This window comes from Mus caroli, chromosome 1 (genome assembly GCF_900094665.2).
Source record: "Mus caroli chromosome 1, CAROLI_EIJ_v1.1, whole genome shotgun sequence".
Classification (NCBI taxonomy): Eukaryota; Metazoa; Chordata; class Mammalia; order Rodentia; family Muridae; genus Mus; species Mus caroli.
This window is the reverse complement of record NC_034570.1, coordinates 167,778,617-167,798,825: the sequence shown is the minus strand read 5'-3', so window position 1 is coordinate 167,798,825 and position 20,209 is coordinate 167,778,617. Positions and strand designations below refer to the sequence as shown.

Here is a 20,209-nt window from a genome sequence, read left to right as displayed (position 1 = left end):
TTTTTTTGTTTGTTTTGTTTTTGTTTTGTTTTGTTTTGTTTTTCGAGACAGGGTTTCTCTGTGTAGCCCTGGCTGTCCTGGAACTCACTTTGTACACCAGGCTGGCCTTGAACTCAGAAATTCGCCTGCCTCTGCCTCCCAAGTGCTAGGATTAAAGGTGTGCACCACCACCGCCCAGCTATTGGCCCTTCTCTTTGGCCAACTTGTACACCTAGAAGGCCCAGCCCCCACCCCCTGCTTTTCAGATAACCCTAAGGGGCTGATTAATCTCTTTGAGATTGTTTTTTGAGATTTACTCATCAGCCCACCTGTGATGATACCCAACAACTCATGAGAGTAATCTTCATGACCGAAGAGTGAGAGAGGATAATGCAGGAAGCCAAAAAGAATGTCCCCTCAGACACAAGGGCATCATCAATTGACCAGGCTGTCGTCTACAGCGGGTGTCTCCTGACTAGACCTGGCTGGGACTTTAACACAGCAGAAGGTAAGTGGCACCTGAAGGTCTACCGCCAGGCTCCATTGGCAGGTCTCAAGGAGGGCTGTACTACAACCCACAAATTTGACCAAGGTATGTGAAGTTAGACAAGGATCAGATGAGTCACCTGCTGCCTTTCTAGAGCGACTCATGGCATTCTGTCAGTATACACCCTATGATCCCAGCATCGAGGAGCACAAAGCTACTGTGACTATGGCATATATAGACCAGGCTAGTAGAGATATCAGGAAAAAGCTTCAGAGGCTAGAGGGATGACAGGGTAAGTCACTGAGGGGTTTAGTGCAGGTTGCTGAGAAAGTCTACCATAACAGGGAGACAGGAGGAGAAGGAGCAAAGAGGAAGAGGATGAAAGGGAAATGAAAAAAAGAAAAGTGACAGGAAACGAATTTACAGAGAATCTTGGCTACAGAAGTTAGGGAAATCAGAGATGAGAGACTCCAACCAGAGAGAGACAGAAAACCCCTTGAAAAGGACCAGTGCACATATTCAAGGAGAGGGGCCACTGGGCCCAAGAGTACCTTAACAAATAGAAGCCTTGGGCGGGAAATCCCAGGCCTTGGGAAAATTGCTCCAAAACATCGAAGGTGTTAGCCCTGGGTGAAGACAGTGATTAGGGGAGACAGGGTTTGGACCCCCTCCCTGAACCCAGGGTAACTCTGAGAGTGGAGGGGAAACCCAATCAATTCTTGGTAGACACAGTGGCTCAATACTCAGTCCTTCTCCAAGCCGATGGCCCTGTTTCCAAAAAATAATCTTGGGTCCAAGAAACCACTGGCAACAAAATGTATTTATGGACTACCTGAAGAACAGTGGACCTAGCAACGGGCCAGTATCTCACTCATTTATGGTCCTCCTAGACTGTCTTTACCTTCTGTTGGAGTAAGACTTACTCGCCAAGATGGGGCCCAGATACATTTCCTGCCCAACAGGCCACAACTAACTGGCCTAAAAGGAGAACCCATGGGTGGAGGGAAGACCTCTCCCTGACGGCTCCCTGTTGGGAGCCGAGCAGTTTTCTCCATGAAGGTCAGAGACAAGTGGGTACTGCTGTGGTGAATGGCATAAATGTCATCTGGGCTGAACCTCTACCCCACCCCCACCCCCACCCCGGGCACATCTTCGCAGAAATTGGAGCTAATTGCCCTCACCAAAGCCTTGGAACTTGGGACTGGCAAGAAAAATAACATCTACATGGATACCAAGTATGCTTTTGCCACAGCCCATGTCCATGGGGCTATATACCAAGAGAGGGGACTGCTCATATCAGAGGGGAAAGAAATAAAAAACAAGCAGGAAATCTTGGATCTCTTGGATGCCCTGATGAAGCTGACAAGTGTGAGTATTATTCATTGCCCAGGACATCAGAAGGGAGGAGAATGGCCCAGGGCAATAACCAGGCAGATCAAGTGGCTCAAGAAGTGGCTATGCAGGAGCCTGTCGTGGTTATGGGCCTGCAAGAGATACCCACTAGGGAATGGGACTGCACTAAGGGATGGCCTCACTTAAAATATATGGAAGAAGAAAGAATTCAGATTACTAGCCACCCTACCAACTATTACCTAGAGAAGGAAGGACAATGGTGCACACAAGAAGGGAGAACTGTGCTCCCCAGAAAGCAAGCAAAAGACTTACTTGGCCAAATGCACAGATGGACTCATTTAGGGGATAAAAAGCTTGTCCAAGCAGTCAAAGAATCTAAGGACCTCAGGGTTTTAGCCTGAGATACAATACAACAGTGTAAGGTATGCTAGCTAGAATAAACAGGGCAAAAGACCTAGGGGAGAACAGCCTAGAGTATATTGGTAGGTCGATTTTACAGAAGTTAAGCCAGGAAAATATGGTTGCAAATACCTTCTAGTGTTTGTGGATACTTTCTCTGGACGGGTTGGGGCTTTCCCCACCAAGCAGGAAACCATGGTAGCCAAAAAGATATTAGAGGAAATTTTCCGAGGTTCAGAATACCCAAGGTAATTGGATAAGACAATGGTCCTGCTTTTATCTCTAGGGTAAGTCAGGGATTGACAGAGATATCGGGGACTAATTGGAAGCTCCATTGTGCATACTGTCCCCAGAGGTCAGGGCAGGAAGAGAGAATGAACAGAACCCTAAAAGAGTCCTTTAACTAAATTGTCCTTGGAGACTGGTGCTGACTGGGTGGTGCTCCTTCCCGGAACACCACCTACCATTTTAACCTGACCCCTTTTGAGATCCTGTATGGGATCCCCATTCCCTTAACCCTGGCTCTTGACCTCCCTACCCCCTAGAGTGACTTTTCAGGCTGACTAGGATCTCATGGCTTGATTGCAAGCTTTCCAGATCAGTCACCAGGAAATTGTGGCCTAGACTTAATGCCCTGTATAATGCCGGTACCCCAGAGGTTCCACTCGAGTACCAAGTTGGAGATTGGGTATATGTTAAGAGACACTGTGCTGAAAACTTGGAAGCAAAGTGGAAAGTGTTGTTCCTGGTGTTGTTGACCACCCTGACCTCCATTAAAATAGATGGAGTAACTGCCTGGGTTCATGTAACTCCTGTCAGACCAGCACCTGCGCCTGATGCCAACTGGATAGCAACCAGACACTCAAGCAACCCCCTCCAACACAAGATCAACCGCCCTTCTGCAAGGCTAGAGAAACCATGAGATGGCTATGGTGTATCTTCTGGTGCTGAGCCTCAGCAACCCCAGCCCCCCAACCCTACCAAAGTGACTTGGCAAGTACTCTCAGCCACTGGGGATGTAGCTTGGTCCACTACAGAGGAACACCCACCTTATATTTGGTGGCCCGACATTTGATCTCTGTAAGTTAGTGGTGGGCCTTGACTGCTGGGATATCCCCACCCTATAGACACAGGAGGAGGGACAACCTGAATGTGGGGGATGAGGGACTTGTGAATCTAAACCATGTCCCAGAAGCAGCCTTAGAGGGTGGGGCTTAGGGTTCAGACACCTGAACTTGAGGAGTATCCTGCGAGAAACCCCCCATATATGTTTGCCCCCGAGATGGGAGAAGCCAGCAGCATGTCCATCAGTGTTGGGGAACCAACCACTTTTTCTGTGCTACCTGGGGTGTGAAACATCAGGAAGTACATACTGGAGACCATTCCAGGGATAAAGAATCAATGGCCAAGGTGAGAGAAGGGCTAGCCAAGCAGAAGAAAGAAAGAGAACAGAGTCAAGGCTGGTTTGAGTTTCAGTTTAACTTCTCCCCTTGGTTAACCACCCTCCTATCCACCTTTGTTAGGACCCTAATTGTTCTCCTGCTATAGTTGAACAAGCTTATAGCCTTCATAAGACAGAGAATAGGAGCAGTGCAGCTGATGGTCCTGGGCCAACAATATGAATTAGTTACCCAAGAACCTCGAGCATAGCTCCAGGATTGGAGCTTGCACAAGAAAAAGGGGGGGGGGGATGAGGGACCCTAAGGGTTTTTTCAAGTCCTATACCCTCCTTACAGCTTCCCCCTCCCACCTGGAGGCTAGGCCAAGTTCCATTCTCCACCCACAGGAACATTCCTGAGTAAAAAATTCTCAGAATGTACTGAGAGTCACCTGACCCTCTGGAAAGTCCCAGGTAGAGTTTAAATGCATGTCATGCTTGCTAGACAATAGATTTAAAGGAAAATATGCCTAGCCAAATCAGTTTGAACTGTAACCTTGCTGATGTCACCTGTACCCCTAAAACGTATAAAAACTGCTTGTAATACCTATTCAGGGTCACCCTCTTGTTACTCGCCTCAAGGGACAGATTGAGGGTTGACCCCGACAAGCCAGAAAATAAACCTCTTGCTTTTGCATGGATCTGTGTCTTGGTGTCTCACTTGGGGGCATCTTGAAGTAAGTAACACTGACGGAGGGTCGGGGTCTTACATTTTCTAGCAGTTATCAGAGAAGGCTGTTTGAAGAGGGAACAGAGCTCTTTTAGAATTTTTTTTCTGATTTTCAGCCTGGACATCTCTTCCCTCCTGACTCTAGCATCCCTCCAGACTGCAGCTGCTTTCTCTGGGGATAAGAGACAGGCGGGAACTCTTTCTCAACTCTACCACTCTTAAACTCATATTGTAGCCCAGGTCAGCTTTGAACTTGCAGTCTGCAAGCTTCAGCCTCAAGAGTAGCTGGTTACACTTGTATCATTGGTTTTCTGTTTTTCAGTAAAAAGACAGGAATTTTTTAAAAGGAAAAATTAGCAGTGCAGGCTATGACAGGTAGTAGAGCTTTGAGGTGAACCATGCTGAAAAGCAATATGGGTGTGAATTCTTCCTCTTTCCTCCTGGTGTGTGATTTAGTTAGTTCATGAGACATCTTGGAAACTTGGCTCTCCCTGTTTAAAACAATGGCACTCAGTCCAGAGAGCTGTATAGGGACTAAATCTGTGCCTGCCAAAGTGTGAGATCACCCCATCCCTCAAATGTTGGGGACCATTCATTTAGAAGCAATTCACTCAATGAGCCAAAGTTAAGCATCAATGGCTATGGTGACATGGGTACATACTGTCTAAGTGCGTGTCACATGAACATCCAGAATCCCCTCTGCCCACTTTGGGGACCCTCACACAGGCCACAACATACAGATGTGCTACCAGGGGAGTGTAGAACTTCTAAACCATGGTGTTAATTATTGTTATGGGCGTTTAAAAGGATTCCCTCAGCAGAGCATGGGTGCACTCAAGAATCCGTTTCCAGTGCTCAGCAGGTTAGCTTCTGAGGATAGTGAAGGGCCTTCGCTCTTTTGGTCTCAGATGCAGGGAGCTAGAAAGGAAGGAAGAAGGCTTGGGTATTGACTTCTTTCAACTCCTAGGTCTGCACATGTATTTCTGCCCCTAGTCTGACTGGTCCCAGCCATGCCCTTTGAGGCTGTAAGCCCCCATGACATGCTGATCTTGGCCCACTGGCAAGGTCAATCTCAGCTAGGTGATAGCACTTACCACTCTCATAAAATGGCAGGGAATAGTCTCTTTGGTAAGATGTTTCATTATGCCACAAGTCTGTAGGCCTTGACAGTCTTCTTGAACAAATGCTTCGAATGAGCGTTTGCTGGTCTAATTGAGGCTGATACGGAGTTGTGCTCTTGAGTGGAATTGTCAAGTCTATAAGGGGTCTATATTAAAACAAAAATAGCTTGCTGAGCACCTTTGGAGAACTGGCCCATGAGCTGCAATCTAGGAGTCAAAGCATTTTTTTTTTTTTAAGCTCATCTTGATGTTGTGTAGAACAGTTGTAACCTTCCCATACTCGTCCCAAACTACCCTCCAAAAAATGTAAGCAAACAAGAAATCTAAATGTAATGGCCAATAACTTCATCCACTCCTGGGCGTATTCATTTACAGACCTGGCATGCTTGAGGCTTGGGTGTAAGTACACTGGGACACTAGGCGGCCTGCACTGAGACCTTGAAAATATACATGTATTTTGTTTTGCAATGAAGGATGTCAACAAAGACTAAGAAAGCTTTTCAAGGGACTTTTGCACTAATAGAAAGAATGGGAACACCTTCATGTTGGAAACAGGAAGGAGACATCAGAAGTGTATCCATAATGCATCTCATTGCTTCTGGATTCTTTTTCCCATCTTGGAATAAGATTGGATATAGTCAATATTGTTTTTAAAAAAATGTTCTCCAACAAGGCACTAGATAAACTGTGTAAGTATACAGGTACACCTGTCATTTCTTCTCTTGTTTGTTCTCTATTAGAGGACTCAGTTCTAAATAGCTTATTAAGTCATGTATGATGGCACACACCTATAGTTCCCAGTGACTCCAAAGGCTATGGTTTAAGGTCATCTGAGCTCAGCTTGAATTTTGAGACCAGCCAGGGTAATGTAATAGGACCTTATCCCGAAAATTTAAAAACAGAAGTTACTCTAAGCAAATAGTTGATCTAGTACCAAGAGCCCTGTACTGGGACTTGGAAGTTATGGATTGCATTTTAAGCCTCACATTTACAGAAATTGTGTGACCTTAGTCAAGATATGTCACTTGGCCCATGGAGATGACTCACTGGGCAAAGGCTGTGACCTGAATTTGATCCCTGGGTTTTCTGAGTTCCACATGTGCTCTGTGGCATGAGCAGGCAGACACACAATAGCTACAATTGAGAACTAATGACATACCATTCCTTTGTGCTGTGTTTCTAACAGGATCAGGATGAGTTCAAAGTTGCTTCCAGCTTCATAATCTAAATGTAGACTCTACACTGCTCTAAATACAGGTGGTGTGCCAACCCCACCCCTGATGGGGGTAACTGGAGGTCAGTTAGACAGCAATCAACTAAGAGAAGGGAAATTATAATATATAGGAGATGGTGAATTCAAACGATGAGAATCATGCCAAATGCATTATCTGCCTTAGAATGTTACATCAATTCTTTTATTTGGGAGTGTGATACTCAGAGAATGTGAAAATTGCCCCAAATCAAACATTTTATAAGTTCCTCAAGTTGACACTTTTTTTTTCCTCCTATAGTTTCTAGCTTTTCTGAACCAGAAAATAAGGTCAACACATCTTTGCTTATCATTTTTTGCTTTTCTTTTCGTGAAAACCACACATGGATCGGGAGGAACCACATAGACCAGACTTATAACTCTACTTAGAATGAAATCAAATGCTAGAAAATTTCAAGTTGATTTGCCAATTTGGAATTCTAAACTACACGTTTCTTGAATTTCATAGATGATTTAGTAAAAATCTTATATTTATTGCTGATTGTGGAAGAACTATGTTCTCTTTTGAGAAAAATCTGTGAAATAGACAAAAGAGTAAACAAAAAACAAAAAAGGACAAAGTACTAATAATATTACTACTTGTGAAAAATACAAAGCAAGCCTGCTATTGTCAATGCTAGAGACACAGCTCCGTGGTGGAGCCCATGCTTCACCCACTTGGGCTTTGGGTTCAATCTCAACACTTGAAGTTCCACAAAACCAGAATAAAGAAACCCCAACATTTTAAATAGTTTGGTATATTTCCCCCCCCCCTTCTATCTGTCAGGGAACACTTGTGATTCACAGTATTATTATTGTTATTATTACAATTGTGCAGCTAGGAACTGGAGAAATGACTCAGCTCCTACTGAGAACCTGAGTTCAATTCCCAGCAGCTCACTTCTGGCCTCCATGGATACTTTCACTCAGGTATACAGACCCACATACATACACATACATAATTTTTAAAAATGAATCTTTGAAAAAGATAATGCACCCCACTTTCCTTTACTTATCATTTTAGCTATGATGATATTCTTAGAAATTAAGACTTAGGGCTATGTCTCACCTTGGAGCCTTCCTCCCACTGTAATCAAAATGGAGTCTTGCCAGTTGTCCAGGGTAATAGCCTTTGATGTCCCTTCCTTGGTGAGTGATATATAGCCTAGAGGAAGTAGGTGAGAGAGAAGTGATCACTATAGTCTATTCTTCCCAGCTGGTGTGTGATAGATAATTTATCTGGGCTTTGTGCCCTGTTCCAAGCGATTGAAGCCAGTGGAATTTTCCAGCCATGTTGGTTGTTATTCATAATAAGTGTCTTTTTTTTTTTTTTTTTTTTTTTTTTGGTTTTTTGAGACAGGGTTTCTCTGTGTAAGCCCAGCTGTCCTGGAACTCACTCTGTAGACCAGGCTGGCCTCGAACTCAGAGATCCGCCTGCCTCTGCCTCCCAAGTGCTGGGATTAAAGGCATGCGCCACCATGCCCAGCAATAAGTGTCTTTCTACCAGCCCTGAGTTTGTGGTATTGGCTGGTTTCCCTTCCCCAGTAACCTGTAAAACCTGTAACAGAATATCATTTTCTTCCAGGATTCACAGGGAAATACTTAGCATGCCATGTATTAGGTCAAAAGATTACGGAAAAGAAAAAAGGAGGAGAGGGAAAGCGGGTGGAACTGAGTGGGAAGAGAGCAAGAAGGGATAGAAGGAGATGAGACAATCTGTAAAACCAGCACCAAGGAGAGACACCTCAGAGCAGGTTAGAGCACTGGCTGCTCTTGCAGAGTACACAGATGAGTACCCAGAACCCACATCTGACAGCTCACAATCTCCCATAAATAACTCCAGTTCCTGGGATCTGATGCCTTTTTCTGGACCCTGAGGCTACCTACACACATGCAGTACACACACACACACATATACATATATATATATATGTGTGTGTGTGTGTGTGTGTGTACACACACATATATATACATATACATACACATATACACATACACACTCAGGAACATACACATAAAATGAAATAAATAAATCCTTAAAGTCAGTGAAACATGTTGATAATTGCTGAAACATAGGAATTAAAAATGTTTATAAGATTCCATAGTAAGTTTTTTACTTAACTGTAATAATTGGTTATATAGGACCACAGTGTGGAGGCATGTGGTAGTAGGTCAGGGGTGGGGGAGGGTTCTAGTCTCATCTAGGGGAGCTGTGTAGTGAGGACAGACAGGTCTGTCTCTCCATATCCTTGGCTAGCTCTGAGCTTTATTACCATCTTCCTGCCTCAGTGCTGGGATTGCCAGTAGATGCCACCACCTTGGTTCTTGTTTTGAAGCATAGCATAAACCACCTGCATGGGAAGAAGTATGTCTGGGGTGTGCGCTTGAGGTGTGTTTCTGCAACCGAAATGCAGAGGTTTGTGGAAACCTTACCCCCCCACACACCCGTGATGGCATTGCAGGGAAGTGGTAGAGGCTATGGAGATGGTGCTTAGAGGCGGTAGGTCATTGGTAATATTGAGAGTGGAGAATAGGATGGACCCTTACACAAAAGCTGTAAGACTAACATACAAAAGGAACCTACTGACAGAGGTTAGAGGACAAGCTGATGGGACACTAAGGAGGGCTGGGGCTGGAGCTTGAGAGATGGCTCAGCGGTTAAGAGCACTGACTGCTCTTCCAGAAGTCCTGAGTTCAATTCCCAGCAAGCACATGGTAGCTCACAACCATCTGTAATGGAATCCGATGCCCTCTTCTGGTGTGTCTGAAGACAGCTAAAATGTACTCATATAAATAAAATAAAGAAATCATACACACACACACACACACATATATATATATACATATATATATATATATACACATATATATATATATACACTAAGGAGGGCTGGGTGTCTAGGGTTTCCTAGGCTAAGAGTGTGGGGAAGAGCCTCTAGGGGAGGGAAGTGACACATAAACCAAGACTAAATCACAGCTGAGTTCAAGCAGAGTATGTGTGGATGTGTTAGCTTTTTGTTACTGTAACACATATCAGATAAATCTTCTTAAAAACAATAAAGGACCATGTGCATCCCCTCCCACTGATGCCAGATAAGGCAGTCCTCTGTTACATATGTAGCAGGAGACAGGAACAGGCCCATGTATGCTCTTTGGTTGGTGACTGAGTTCCCGAGAGCTCTAAGGGGTCCAGTTAGTTGATACTGTTGTTCTTCCTATGGGGCTGCAATCCTCCTTCAGCTGATGCCCCAGAGAAGGAGGATGCTGGAGGGATGAGGTAGAAGTGGGTGGATGGGTGGGTGGGTCGGTGGGGGAGCAACTTCTTAGAGGCAAAGGGGAAGGGTGATGGTGTGGAATTTCATGGATGGGGACCAAGAAGGGGGACAACATTTGAAATGTAAATAAATAAAACAATTAATAATAACTTGCAACTGGCAAAAAAAGGAAAGGAAAGGAAAGGAAAGGAAAGGAAAGGAAAGGAAAGGAAAGGAAAGGAAAGGAAAGGAAAGGAAAGGAAAGGAAAGGAAAGGAAAGGAAAAAGATATCATTATAAATGATGTCAGCTGGAGTGAAGAGCTCAGACTGTTCTTCCAGAGACCCTGAGTTAAGTTCCCAGCAACCACATGGTGGATCACAACCATCTGTAATGGGATCTGATGCCCTCTTCTGGTGTGTCTGAAGACAGCTACAGTGTACTCATATATATAAGTAAAATCTTTTTAAAAATAAAATAAAATAAAAACTAAATAAAGGTTATTTGGCCTTATGGTTTCAGTTTGTGACTAATTAATTGTCCCGTTGCTTCAGCCACACAGCGCGTCACGGCACGGCAGGAGTGCATTCTGAAGGTTCCACCATCCCTCCCTCTATAGCACCCCTGGCAGAGAGACCAGGCCTTCAACATCCCGCCTTGGAGGACCATTCAAGATCTGAGTGACTGCAGGAGTCCGAGGGGGCATGGCTATCTAGTGTGACTCAAAGCAAGTGCTGGGCAAGACAGGTTCTGTCTGTGCAAACAGACCTCGGAGAGCTCTAATTTTCTGAACAACCACAGGCTGTCTGAGCCTGCCTAGTAGCTAAGATAATAGGAGAGGGAAGTTGGCCCAAAATAGAGAAGAAATGACATTGCTGAGTGTGTAGGAAGTGTGTGTGTGTGGTGCCACTTAGACAAACCTCTAGTTCTTAGCACTGGGGTAGAAGGTGCCCGCCCCCTAGAGTCAAGAGTTTTGAGGAATCTTGACTGAGCAAAGGCATCTGGGACTCGGTCCTCAGGGCTGCAGTGCTGTCTACAGCAGGCTGTTTGATCTTTTCTGACATCATCTGTACAACAATGTCTGCTGAGGCTCTCAAAAAGTTCATCCCGCTCTAGCCATTTCTTCGAGAATAGAGCCACCCTCCACTGGCTTCCAGTAGTATGACCCGCTGCAATCCCTAGGAAGAGACCCCCTGGCCGGTCAGGCAGAAGTGGCGAAGAGGTGGGGAGAGGGAGCAGCTTACATGGGGGAGGGCGGGGAGCAGGCCGAGTGGAGAAATGAGATTTATGTGGGGGAGAAAGAGATGGCTCATTGTATTTCTAACTTGCCTCTCTTCCTTTTGCATGTCCCGTTCACTTAGCCACCCCTTTCCCACCTTGTCAGAGCTGCCTGTTGAACCAGGAACTTAACGCATGCTAGGTAGGAGTTCTATCACTGAGTCTCAGCCACCCCCCCTTTATTTTATTTTGAGATAAGGTCTCTCTGAATTGTCCATACTGACCCCAAAACCCACAATCCTCCTGCCTCAGCCTCTTGAGGTGTTCTCCACCTTGCCTGCCCATCTCCCTCTGATTCTTTAGTGTGAGTTTCTGGAACATGAGAAAGCTTCTAATTCAGCCATTAAAGTAGTGACAGAAACCAAAAAAAAAAAAATCATCTCAGGGAGAAATGTGTCTGGCTTGGTACTCAGCTTCTCCCCTGGAGGCTTGGTGTGGGGGAAAGGATGAATGAATGGGAATGCCCCTTGTGTCAGGCCATGCTCATTGGCTACTGATTACTGAATCAGTCATGGAAAGCCCGCCTAAGGTGAGCGGGTAAGCCCACTGCATCTGCTTACACTGTACGTTATTTGCATGTCCCTGATGGCTTGGAAAGGTTCAACCTACATGAGACTAGCTCTGTCCCCTGGAAGGATGGTGGCAACCAGAACGGGATCTGGACTTTGAGAATATTCAGTATACATGGGTGAGTTCAGGAGTGAGTTGGTCTGTCTATACAGTACCACCGCCAGAGAGATACCATCATGTGCCCTTCTGAGCCATCTGTGCTGGGCCTCCAGCCTCAACGATAGAATCCCATTTAATTATCAGGCACCTAGCAAAGTAAACCCAAGCTCCCTGCTTTTATAACAGTAAAAGGAAGCTCAGAGAGGCTAAGCAAGCATTCTGGATACTACACAGCTAATAAATACCAGAGCCATAAAATGATCTCATTCCCTAAATTCTGTGCCTTATTCAGAGCCATCTATGGCGTATGTAGGGTTAATATTTTCCAGAGAAGTTCAGCACTATTTCTGTTTGGACTATGTAATTTTCCTGCTTCTAGGCAGACAGCAAGCAGGTTTGGGTTCAATCAGAAGAACTGATAAGAAGCTTGGATATATTTGCAGTGTTCTGGCATGGGGGTGCTCTCGAAGTTCATCTCATGGTAAGGTCAGCCATATCTAGACAATGTCGTAATGACAGCAGTGCATGCTGCAACATGTTCAAGGAGCTTGGGGCTAAATATCTCAGCTAAGGATATGAACAAGTATAGAAAATGAGATTAAAGGCAGGTCTGGAGATAGCCAATGTGCCCTCTTACCACCCAGGATGAACTGTCCCCATGGTATTTCCTCAAGGAATGGCAGGGGAGGTTCTGTTTGCTCATCAGTAAAATGGGAACAATAGCTACTATTTTCATCAGCGATGGGACAAGAGTAATGAGAGATCTGTAGCTGGAGACTGAAAGGTGCCTTCTTTGTTAGCTGTCTTTCTTGGTAGAATGAGCTGACCCTGCAGTGGTGTCTGAATATTTCAGACTGTTATGGTTGATATTTCTCTTAGTCACCGTTCTGCTGCTGTGGAGAGACACCATGACCAAGGCAACTCTTATAAAAGAGAGTGTTTAATTGTAGACTTGCTTGCTTTTTTAGAGGGCTAATCCAGGCCATCATGGTGGGAAGCAGCACAGTGTTGGAGCGGTAGCTGAGAGCTTTACATCCTAATCCATAGGCAGCAGACAGAGAGAGACTGGAACCAAGCCCAAACATCAAACATCTGAGCCTACAGAAGCATTCTTATTCAAACCATCACATTTCACTCCCTGGCACCCACAGGCTTATAGCCTCGTCATAATGTAAAATGCATTTAGTCTAGCTTCAAAAGCCCCCCATAGTCTATCACAGTCTCAACAATGTTTAAAAACCCAAAGTTCAAAGTCTCTTCTGAGACTCATACAATCTCTTAACTATAATCCCCTATAAAATCAACCAACATAGGCCAACCAGATCACATACTTCCAAGTACAGTGGCATGGAATATACATTACCATCCCAAATGGGAGGAAATAGTCGTATTAAGGAACTGCTGGACCAAAGCAATACTGCAGACCCCAAATTCTGTTATCTCTGTCTGACATCCAAGGGTTTAGATGACTCTTCATACATCCCACTCCCTCTAGGTTTTTTGTTTGTTTGTTTTTTGTTTTTTCGAGACTGGGTTTCTCTGTATAGCCCTGACTGTCCTGGAACTCACTCTGTAGACCAGGCTGGCCTCGAACTCAGAAATCTGCCTGACTCTGCCTCCCGAATGCTAGGATTAAAGGCATGTGCCACCTCAAGTGGCTCCCTCCACTTTTGTTGACTGCAATATCTTCTCTCTCTCTCTCTCTCTCTCTCTCTCTCTCTCTCTCTCTCTCTCTCTCTCTCTCTCTCTCTCTCTGTCTTGCACTGGTTCTACTTCTGGCGTGGCGTTCAACTCTCCTTGACAGGAATTCCACCACACTGGCATAGCCAACAAACAGCTTTGGATCTCCGATATAATTTAGGCTTACAGAGCTTCAAGCAATGGCCTCTCCAGGCCTCTGTGCCAGGACTCCCCTGCTACAAGCCTGTCCTAGGGTGGCTTTCCTTAACCATGGAGGAAGAGTCCACATCCCCTTTCCTGTATCTTTCTTGACTCTAAATCTAGAACTCATTTATTTTTATAATAACTTAAAAACAATAAACAATTCTAAAATTTTTAAAAAGAAGCTAACCCCCAGGGTATGAAGCTTGCTGCCCCAAACTTCTTAGTTTCTTAGTCTCTGCAGGTTCCATAGCAGAGACAGATGGGAGAGAGGGCTTAGGCCTTATGGATGGTACCTGCTGACTCCCAGCAAGATAAACCCAGCACAGTAAAGTATACCTATAGGGCTTATTATCCCATGTGATAAATGGCCTTGGAGAATGAATGAAAGCCCACCCTTGGTCTCACTCTATGCAGTCAGCTCTCATATTGCAGAGAAACATGGTGGGTTTTTATTTACCCCAAGAACAAATGGTTCTGGTTCAAAGTTTGAGCTTTGAGTTCCCCATTCTTCCTGGTGAAGCCCATTCCAGGAGAAAACCAACATCTGTATCATACTTTGGGTATTTGGAGTTCCCTGGTTGCTTGGATTCTGCAAAGAAGGTATTCTTATCTCACAACTTTAAAAAAAATTGGAGTTGGAGATTGGTTCAGTGGTTAAGACCCCTGAATGCTCTTCCAAAGGATTCTGGTTCAGTTCTCAGCATCCATATAAGATGTCTTACAACCACCTATATCTCTAGCTCCAAGACCTAATGTCCTCTTGTGGCCTGCAGGGGCACTTGCACACACACACACACACACACATGCATGAATATTGTTTACATCTTTTTAAAAAACCCTACAAACCCCACAACTTTCTCTAAACTCAAGGACTCGACACAACCTCCCGCCCCCAGCAGCAGTTGCTCCTCATTGCCTGAGAAGTAGGGTAGGTGAATCTAGTCCCCTGGGCACCACCTTCCTCAGCCTGGTGGGTTCTGTATCCAAGAGAGCCTTACCTAGGTGGAATCGATGGGCGACGCTCTACAAATTCTCGTAGTCGGATGGTCGACATGACTGAGGGGCATCTTAGAAAGCTGTGGAGAGAAATTTCACATTGCCAGTTTACATACATTCTCGGGCATTAGCTATTGCTCCAGCTCAGATCTGGATTGTCTCCAAAGGCAAGCCCTTGCTAGGCAGGTAGACCTGGACTGCTAGAAAGGTAGCTGAAAGCAAGCCAATAATAATCAAACAATACATTTAAACATTCATGTGAACAAGTTCATAATGGGGAGGGAAAGTGAGTGGGTGGGAAAGAGGCCTACTGTTTCTAGAGCACCTCATAGACTGCCCATGCTCTGTGTGCATAGGTTGTTTACTCTCTTCATAAAGAGAGCTGAGTTGCCAATTTGCATGAGCATGGCAACCTCTGGGTAGCCAGAGAACCCTAGATGGAGACTCTTTCGGCCTGTGTAAGCTACTTCTCGGCTCTGTGAATTGACTACAATACCTCTTTGTAAGGTCCAGTGAGGCAGTACTGTGTGGGGGAATGCTCTGTGACTTAAAGGCACTCTTGAGAAAGGAGAAACATGAGTTTGTGAGCCTGTGACATACAGCAGGCAGCATACTCTAACTAACAGCATTCTTGGGGCAAGTCTGCAAATCACTGTGACTATTTGACTCACAAGAAATTAAGTAACTTGTGCAAGTTTCAAGGGAGCCAGGGCTGGAGTCCTGAGACTCAAGGGCCATCATCCTTATTACTGAGTTATACCCAAACAACCCAGGGCACCAAGAGACCTCAGCCAAAACAAAACCAGGACTATTCAGTAGGAGCCAGAAGGAAAAAGAAGTAATGGGGAGGGAGAAAGGGTTGGGGGAAAAAATGGATGTGAGGCCAAGGCTGCCCCTCCTCCTTTTATAGTCAAGTTTAACTCACCTTCAGGGTCCCTGGCTGCTCTGCTTTCCCTCTCAAAATTTGTTTCAAAATCCCATCTTTTTAAAAATCAGTTTGAAATTTCTCAATAGCAACACACTGTAATAACTAGAGTGGTTAGTGATAGATCCCAAGGAGCCTGTTTATCACATAGCATATCCTCCCCTTTATGGCTGCATGGTGTTCCTATGCCATATTAATTCATTTACTCCCCTGCTGCTGGGAACCTGGGCTGAAGGGGTGTCTCAGCTACTGTGAACATGGCTGTGTCTCTTCCACATGCACTTTTGCCTTTAGTACTGCTGTGCTTTGTTTTGTCTTGGTTCTGTTTTTGATGGAAGAATGAATAAAAGAAAATGTGGTTAAACACGATTGAGCTCTTGAGAAATCAAACCCTTAATGTTGAGGTTTTTGCACGTGATGTGGAAGAGGAAGCCAGCATTTAGAACATTTGCTCTAGCACATTGCCCTCTTCTTTTGATGAGCCAATGCTCAGTGCCTAGAAGCTGTGGATGAGTGGCATAGGAAGCAAACCTGTCATGGGTTGCCTCTCTTTGACCGGGCCACTCAATCATTTTTGGAGGGACACATTAAAATCTTTGAGTCACTGGAGGCCTGGAAAGGGAATCTTGAGACTGTGGCTACATTTTCATTTCTCTCCTTTATCTCTTTTTAAAATTTATTTTTATTTATGTGTATGTGTGTGTATGTATATGTGCCTCATATATTTGTGTGCCTGTGGAGGCCAGAATTCGGTGACAGATTGCGTAAAGCTGGAATTACAGGTAGGCGCCAGGGATTGAACTTGGGTCTTCTGCAGGAGCAGCAAGCCCTCTTACCCACTGAACCATTTTCCCAGGCCCAAAAGCACACAGCTCTGTGCTGTCATTCCAACACCATTTACCACCAGAGGCCCCAAGCAATGAGGCAACCTGTTCCAGAGTAAGGCCTTTGCAATTGTGTTTCATTTACTGTTCTATGCAGTGAGGAGATACCATGACCAAAGCAACTCTTATTTTTAAAACAAATATCATTTAATTGGGGACTTGCTTACAGTTTCAGCAGGTTAGCCCATGACCAATTATGGCAGGAAGCATGACAGCAGGCAGGCTGGCATGGGCCTGGAGCAGTATCTGGAAGCTCACATGGTTCTCAAGTTGCAGGCAGAGAGAGAGACTAGACCTGATGTGGGCTTTTGACACCTCAAAGCCTATCCCTTCTAACACACCTCCTCCAAAGAGGCCACATCTACTCCAGCAAGACCATGTTTCCTAATCCTTCCTAAATAGTTCTACCAACTGGGGACCAAGCATTCAAACACTGAGAGCCTATGGAGGCCATTCTCATTCAGACCACCAAAGTGAGCCAAAATACAATTCTTATAAGTTGATTATCTCAGACATTTTGTTATAGTAATGGATAGCTGACTTGGACATCATAAAACATTTTTTTAAAACTGAAAACATAATATGCTCAGAAAAATAATGCTATAATTGTAAAGGCATCCATAATTTATATATCTAAAGCGGCATTATTTATTTTCTAGAAAATAATCTTTGGTTTTGTTTTTTTTAAAATGTTGTGAGACAACTTCTACATTGCCATGGTTATTGTAATTCTTAATCTTAATATTTAATAGTTATTAATATTATATAATATTACTATATTAATAGTTACCATATCTTAATAGTTAATCTTAATGTTTAGTGTTCCCAACACCTTCTAACACCTGAACCCTTTGGTGACTGATTACATCCAAACCATAGCAATCAGCTGTGTAGGGTCATCAGCTGTGTGTAGATAGTTCCTGTTGACTTTCTAGATATATTTTGTAAAGCCCTTTCTCCTTGGAAGAGCTGTGTCTGTGTTCAGGACATTCAGGGTAAGTCACATGACAATATGGAGACGGCATAGGGGTGCTAGACCTGCTTAGCCCCGTGGCTGCAGAGTTGCTCTGCAGCTGGGTATACCAAACTTCTATAAAATACTGAGAAAAAATATTCAAAACATCCCAAGTAGACCACTGTTCACATTCTAAAATAATTTTTAGGGGCGGAGACATAGCTTAATGGTTTCAAGAGCTTGCTGTTTTTTCAGAGGACCGAAGTTCAGTTCCCAGTACTCAGGCATCTAAAACTTCTTGAACCTCCAACTCCAGGGGATTTGATAGCTTCTTCTGGTCTCATGTGCACATACCCGCATGCAGATATATACACATACCTAACACCTGAGTCGAGTTGGGAGGAAGAATTCCTAGCTTTGCAAAGAATTCCAACCGTAAAGTTGTAAGTTGTGAGCACCTATTCAAAATGTGCCAGGTAGTGATGGCTTGTGCCTTTAATCTCAGCACTTGGGAAGCAGATATCTGAATCCGAGGCCAGCCTTGTCTATGGAGTGAGTTCCAGGATAACACAGAGAAATCCTGTTTTGAAAATCCAAACCAAACCAAACCAATTAACCAACCTACCAATCAACCATCCAACCCACCAACCAACTAACCAACCAACCAAACAAACAGCAAAAGCAATCTTCTCATTTAGCCATGTAGCCACAGAGTGAGAGGAGAGAGGCCCAGGCAGTAAGAGACTTGCTGCATTACCGGCTTGGCTTGGGCAGCAGTGGGCAGGGGCCTCCTTCTTCAAAGAAGTTCTCCTCTGAGGGCAGCAAGTAATTGAGCCACCTGTGTGTGGGGCATGCTGTGAAAAGCACACGGCAGAGCTGTGAGACCTGATCCCTTTACATCACTCAAAGGGGATTATGATGCACGGTTGAGTGGAAAGTTGTGCTAAGCAGTGCTGTTCAGGCTTAGAGAAAGCCTGTTTTGAACGTCTCTAACAGAAAGCATAGCTGCGCATAGAATGTAAGGGCAGAAATTGGTGTCAGAGAGAAACCATACAGGTAAGTGACCCAGACTATCAATCACTAAACTTGCTTTTCTACAAACATTGCTTCAAGGGGAACGTAGGGTCAGGGATCTGGTGTTGCATGTGTCCTTTGCAAGTTGGAACTGAAAAGGAGAGCTGTCACTGGGACAAAGGAACCCAGCACTGCCTGGTCTAAAATGACACTAGGCTATGGAAGGCCACTGCTACTAAAGCCATTGAAAGAGGTTTTTAATTGTTCAGGAATATGATTCAAACCAAGCCACCAACCATCACTATTGCACAACTACACAGAGAAGCGAGTCTCAGCCAGGAAAGAGAATGGCTGTAGAATGGTTGTTCAGATACCATAGCAAAACTAAGCCCAAAACAAACAATGGCATTGTCTACAAGAGGCTGGCCTGGAAACAAGGCAGGGCTCAATCAAACAAAGTTTGCAAGTAGGTGGTTTTCCCACTTCCGTTAAGCCCCTCTAGAAACACCCCCTCAACGTGCCCAGGGGTGTGTCTCCTAGGAGACTGAAGTTGACAGTGAAGATTAGCCATCACGACAATTATGACTTTTCTTCAGATTTTCAAGTTTGGAAGTATAATCCTTAAATAACTCCTCTCCAGTGTCTGCTGGGGAGTCACGAGCTGGGGACAGCATCTCTTCATTATCTTTCCTTCCTTCTGTGGTGATTAGAGAGACTTCTCTCATTTGCATAGACTCTCTAAACATTCCCTTAAGCTGACAGGATGGCTCAGTGGACAAAGATACTTGCCACCACGCCGGAAGACCGGAGTTCAATTCCTGGGACCCACGTTAATTTAAAAAAGTGAGATCTGACTCCTGTAAGTTGTCCTCTGACTTCCACATGTGTGCTGCATGCTGCTCTTCCCCCCCCCAAATAAACAGGGGTGGGTTATTTTAAAAATAACACCTGTTTCTAGAATTCAGGTAATATAGAAAAACAAAGAACATTTAAAGTAATATAATCTTCAACCCAGAGAGACTAGTATGCATATCTAATTAATCACTAATTAAATTATGGCTACTACTGGGGCAGTGTGTAGTGTCTTGGTGCCTAGCTGATCAGAATTCCTTCCAGTATGGAGCAACTGTGCTCAGGATCCCTCCCCTGCCATCTACAAACATCCCTTGTAGTCGCCAACTTGGAAAATGCAATCCGCTAGCCGGCCATGACACTTAACACTCCTCAGGCCTCCTCACTGACATCTCTCCCTGCCTCATGGAAAGGTGACTTTAAAAATGGAGAAGTTTCTAGTCACTGGTGTAGGGACGCTGTGCAGGAGAACATGGTACATCTCAGATCCTACCATCAACACTGGACTGTCTCCACATCTACAGAGAGTGTGAGTGATCTTGATCTTGCTAACCCATAACTTCCCTGGGCCAAAGAACACTAGAGTCAAAGGTTTATGGCCCCACGTGCAGGTGGCCTACAGTCAGGACTCATTCATCATTGTGAGGAAACCTCTGTCCTTAACTACTCTCTCCCTCCCTCCCTCCCCTCCCTCTCCCTTCTCTTGCTTACAGACAGTCCTAGGTAAAGCTACGACCACATTTACTCTCCTATGTCTCCCTCTCCTACGAACCTCCCTTCCCCACTACAAATCTCTCTCCCTG

At 44.7% G+C, this 20,209-nt stretch overlaps 1 protein-coding gene across 3 annotated transcripts in view; it reads right to left on the bottom strand.

Moving 5' to 3' along the window:
• C1H1orf100 (chromosome 1 C1orf100 homolog) overlaps positions 1-19,919 on the bottom strand; it is a 24,489-nt gene extending 4,570 nt beyond the window's left edge. Inside the window, exons 1-5 of one of the 3 annotated variants that reach the window (XM_029473831.1) lie at positions 18,298-18,413; positions 14,779-14,856; positions 7,766-7,861; positions 5,421-5,593; positions 5,080-5,244 (exon numbers count right to left, since the gene is read on the bottom strand). In XM_029473831.1, coding sequence (XP_029329691.1) covers positions 5,231-5,244; positions 5,421-5,593; positions 7,766-7,861; positions 14,779-14,834 — 339 coding nt within the window. In that variant the 5' untranslated portion in view covers positions 14,835-14,856; positions 18,298-18,413 and the 3' untranslated portion in view covers positions 5,080-5,230. Of the gene's footprint in view, positions 1-5,079; positions 5,245-5,420; positions 5,594-7,765; positions 7,862-14,778; positions 14,857-18,297; positions 18,446-19,899 lie in introns of those variants that run through there. The other 2 variants (XM_021171327.2, XM_021171319.2) reach the window with 2 other exon arrangements.
• Positions 19,920-20,209: the final 290 nt, after the last annotated feature.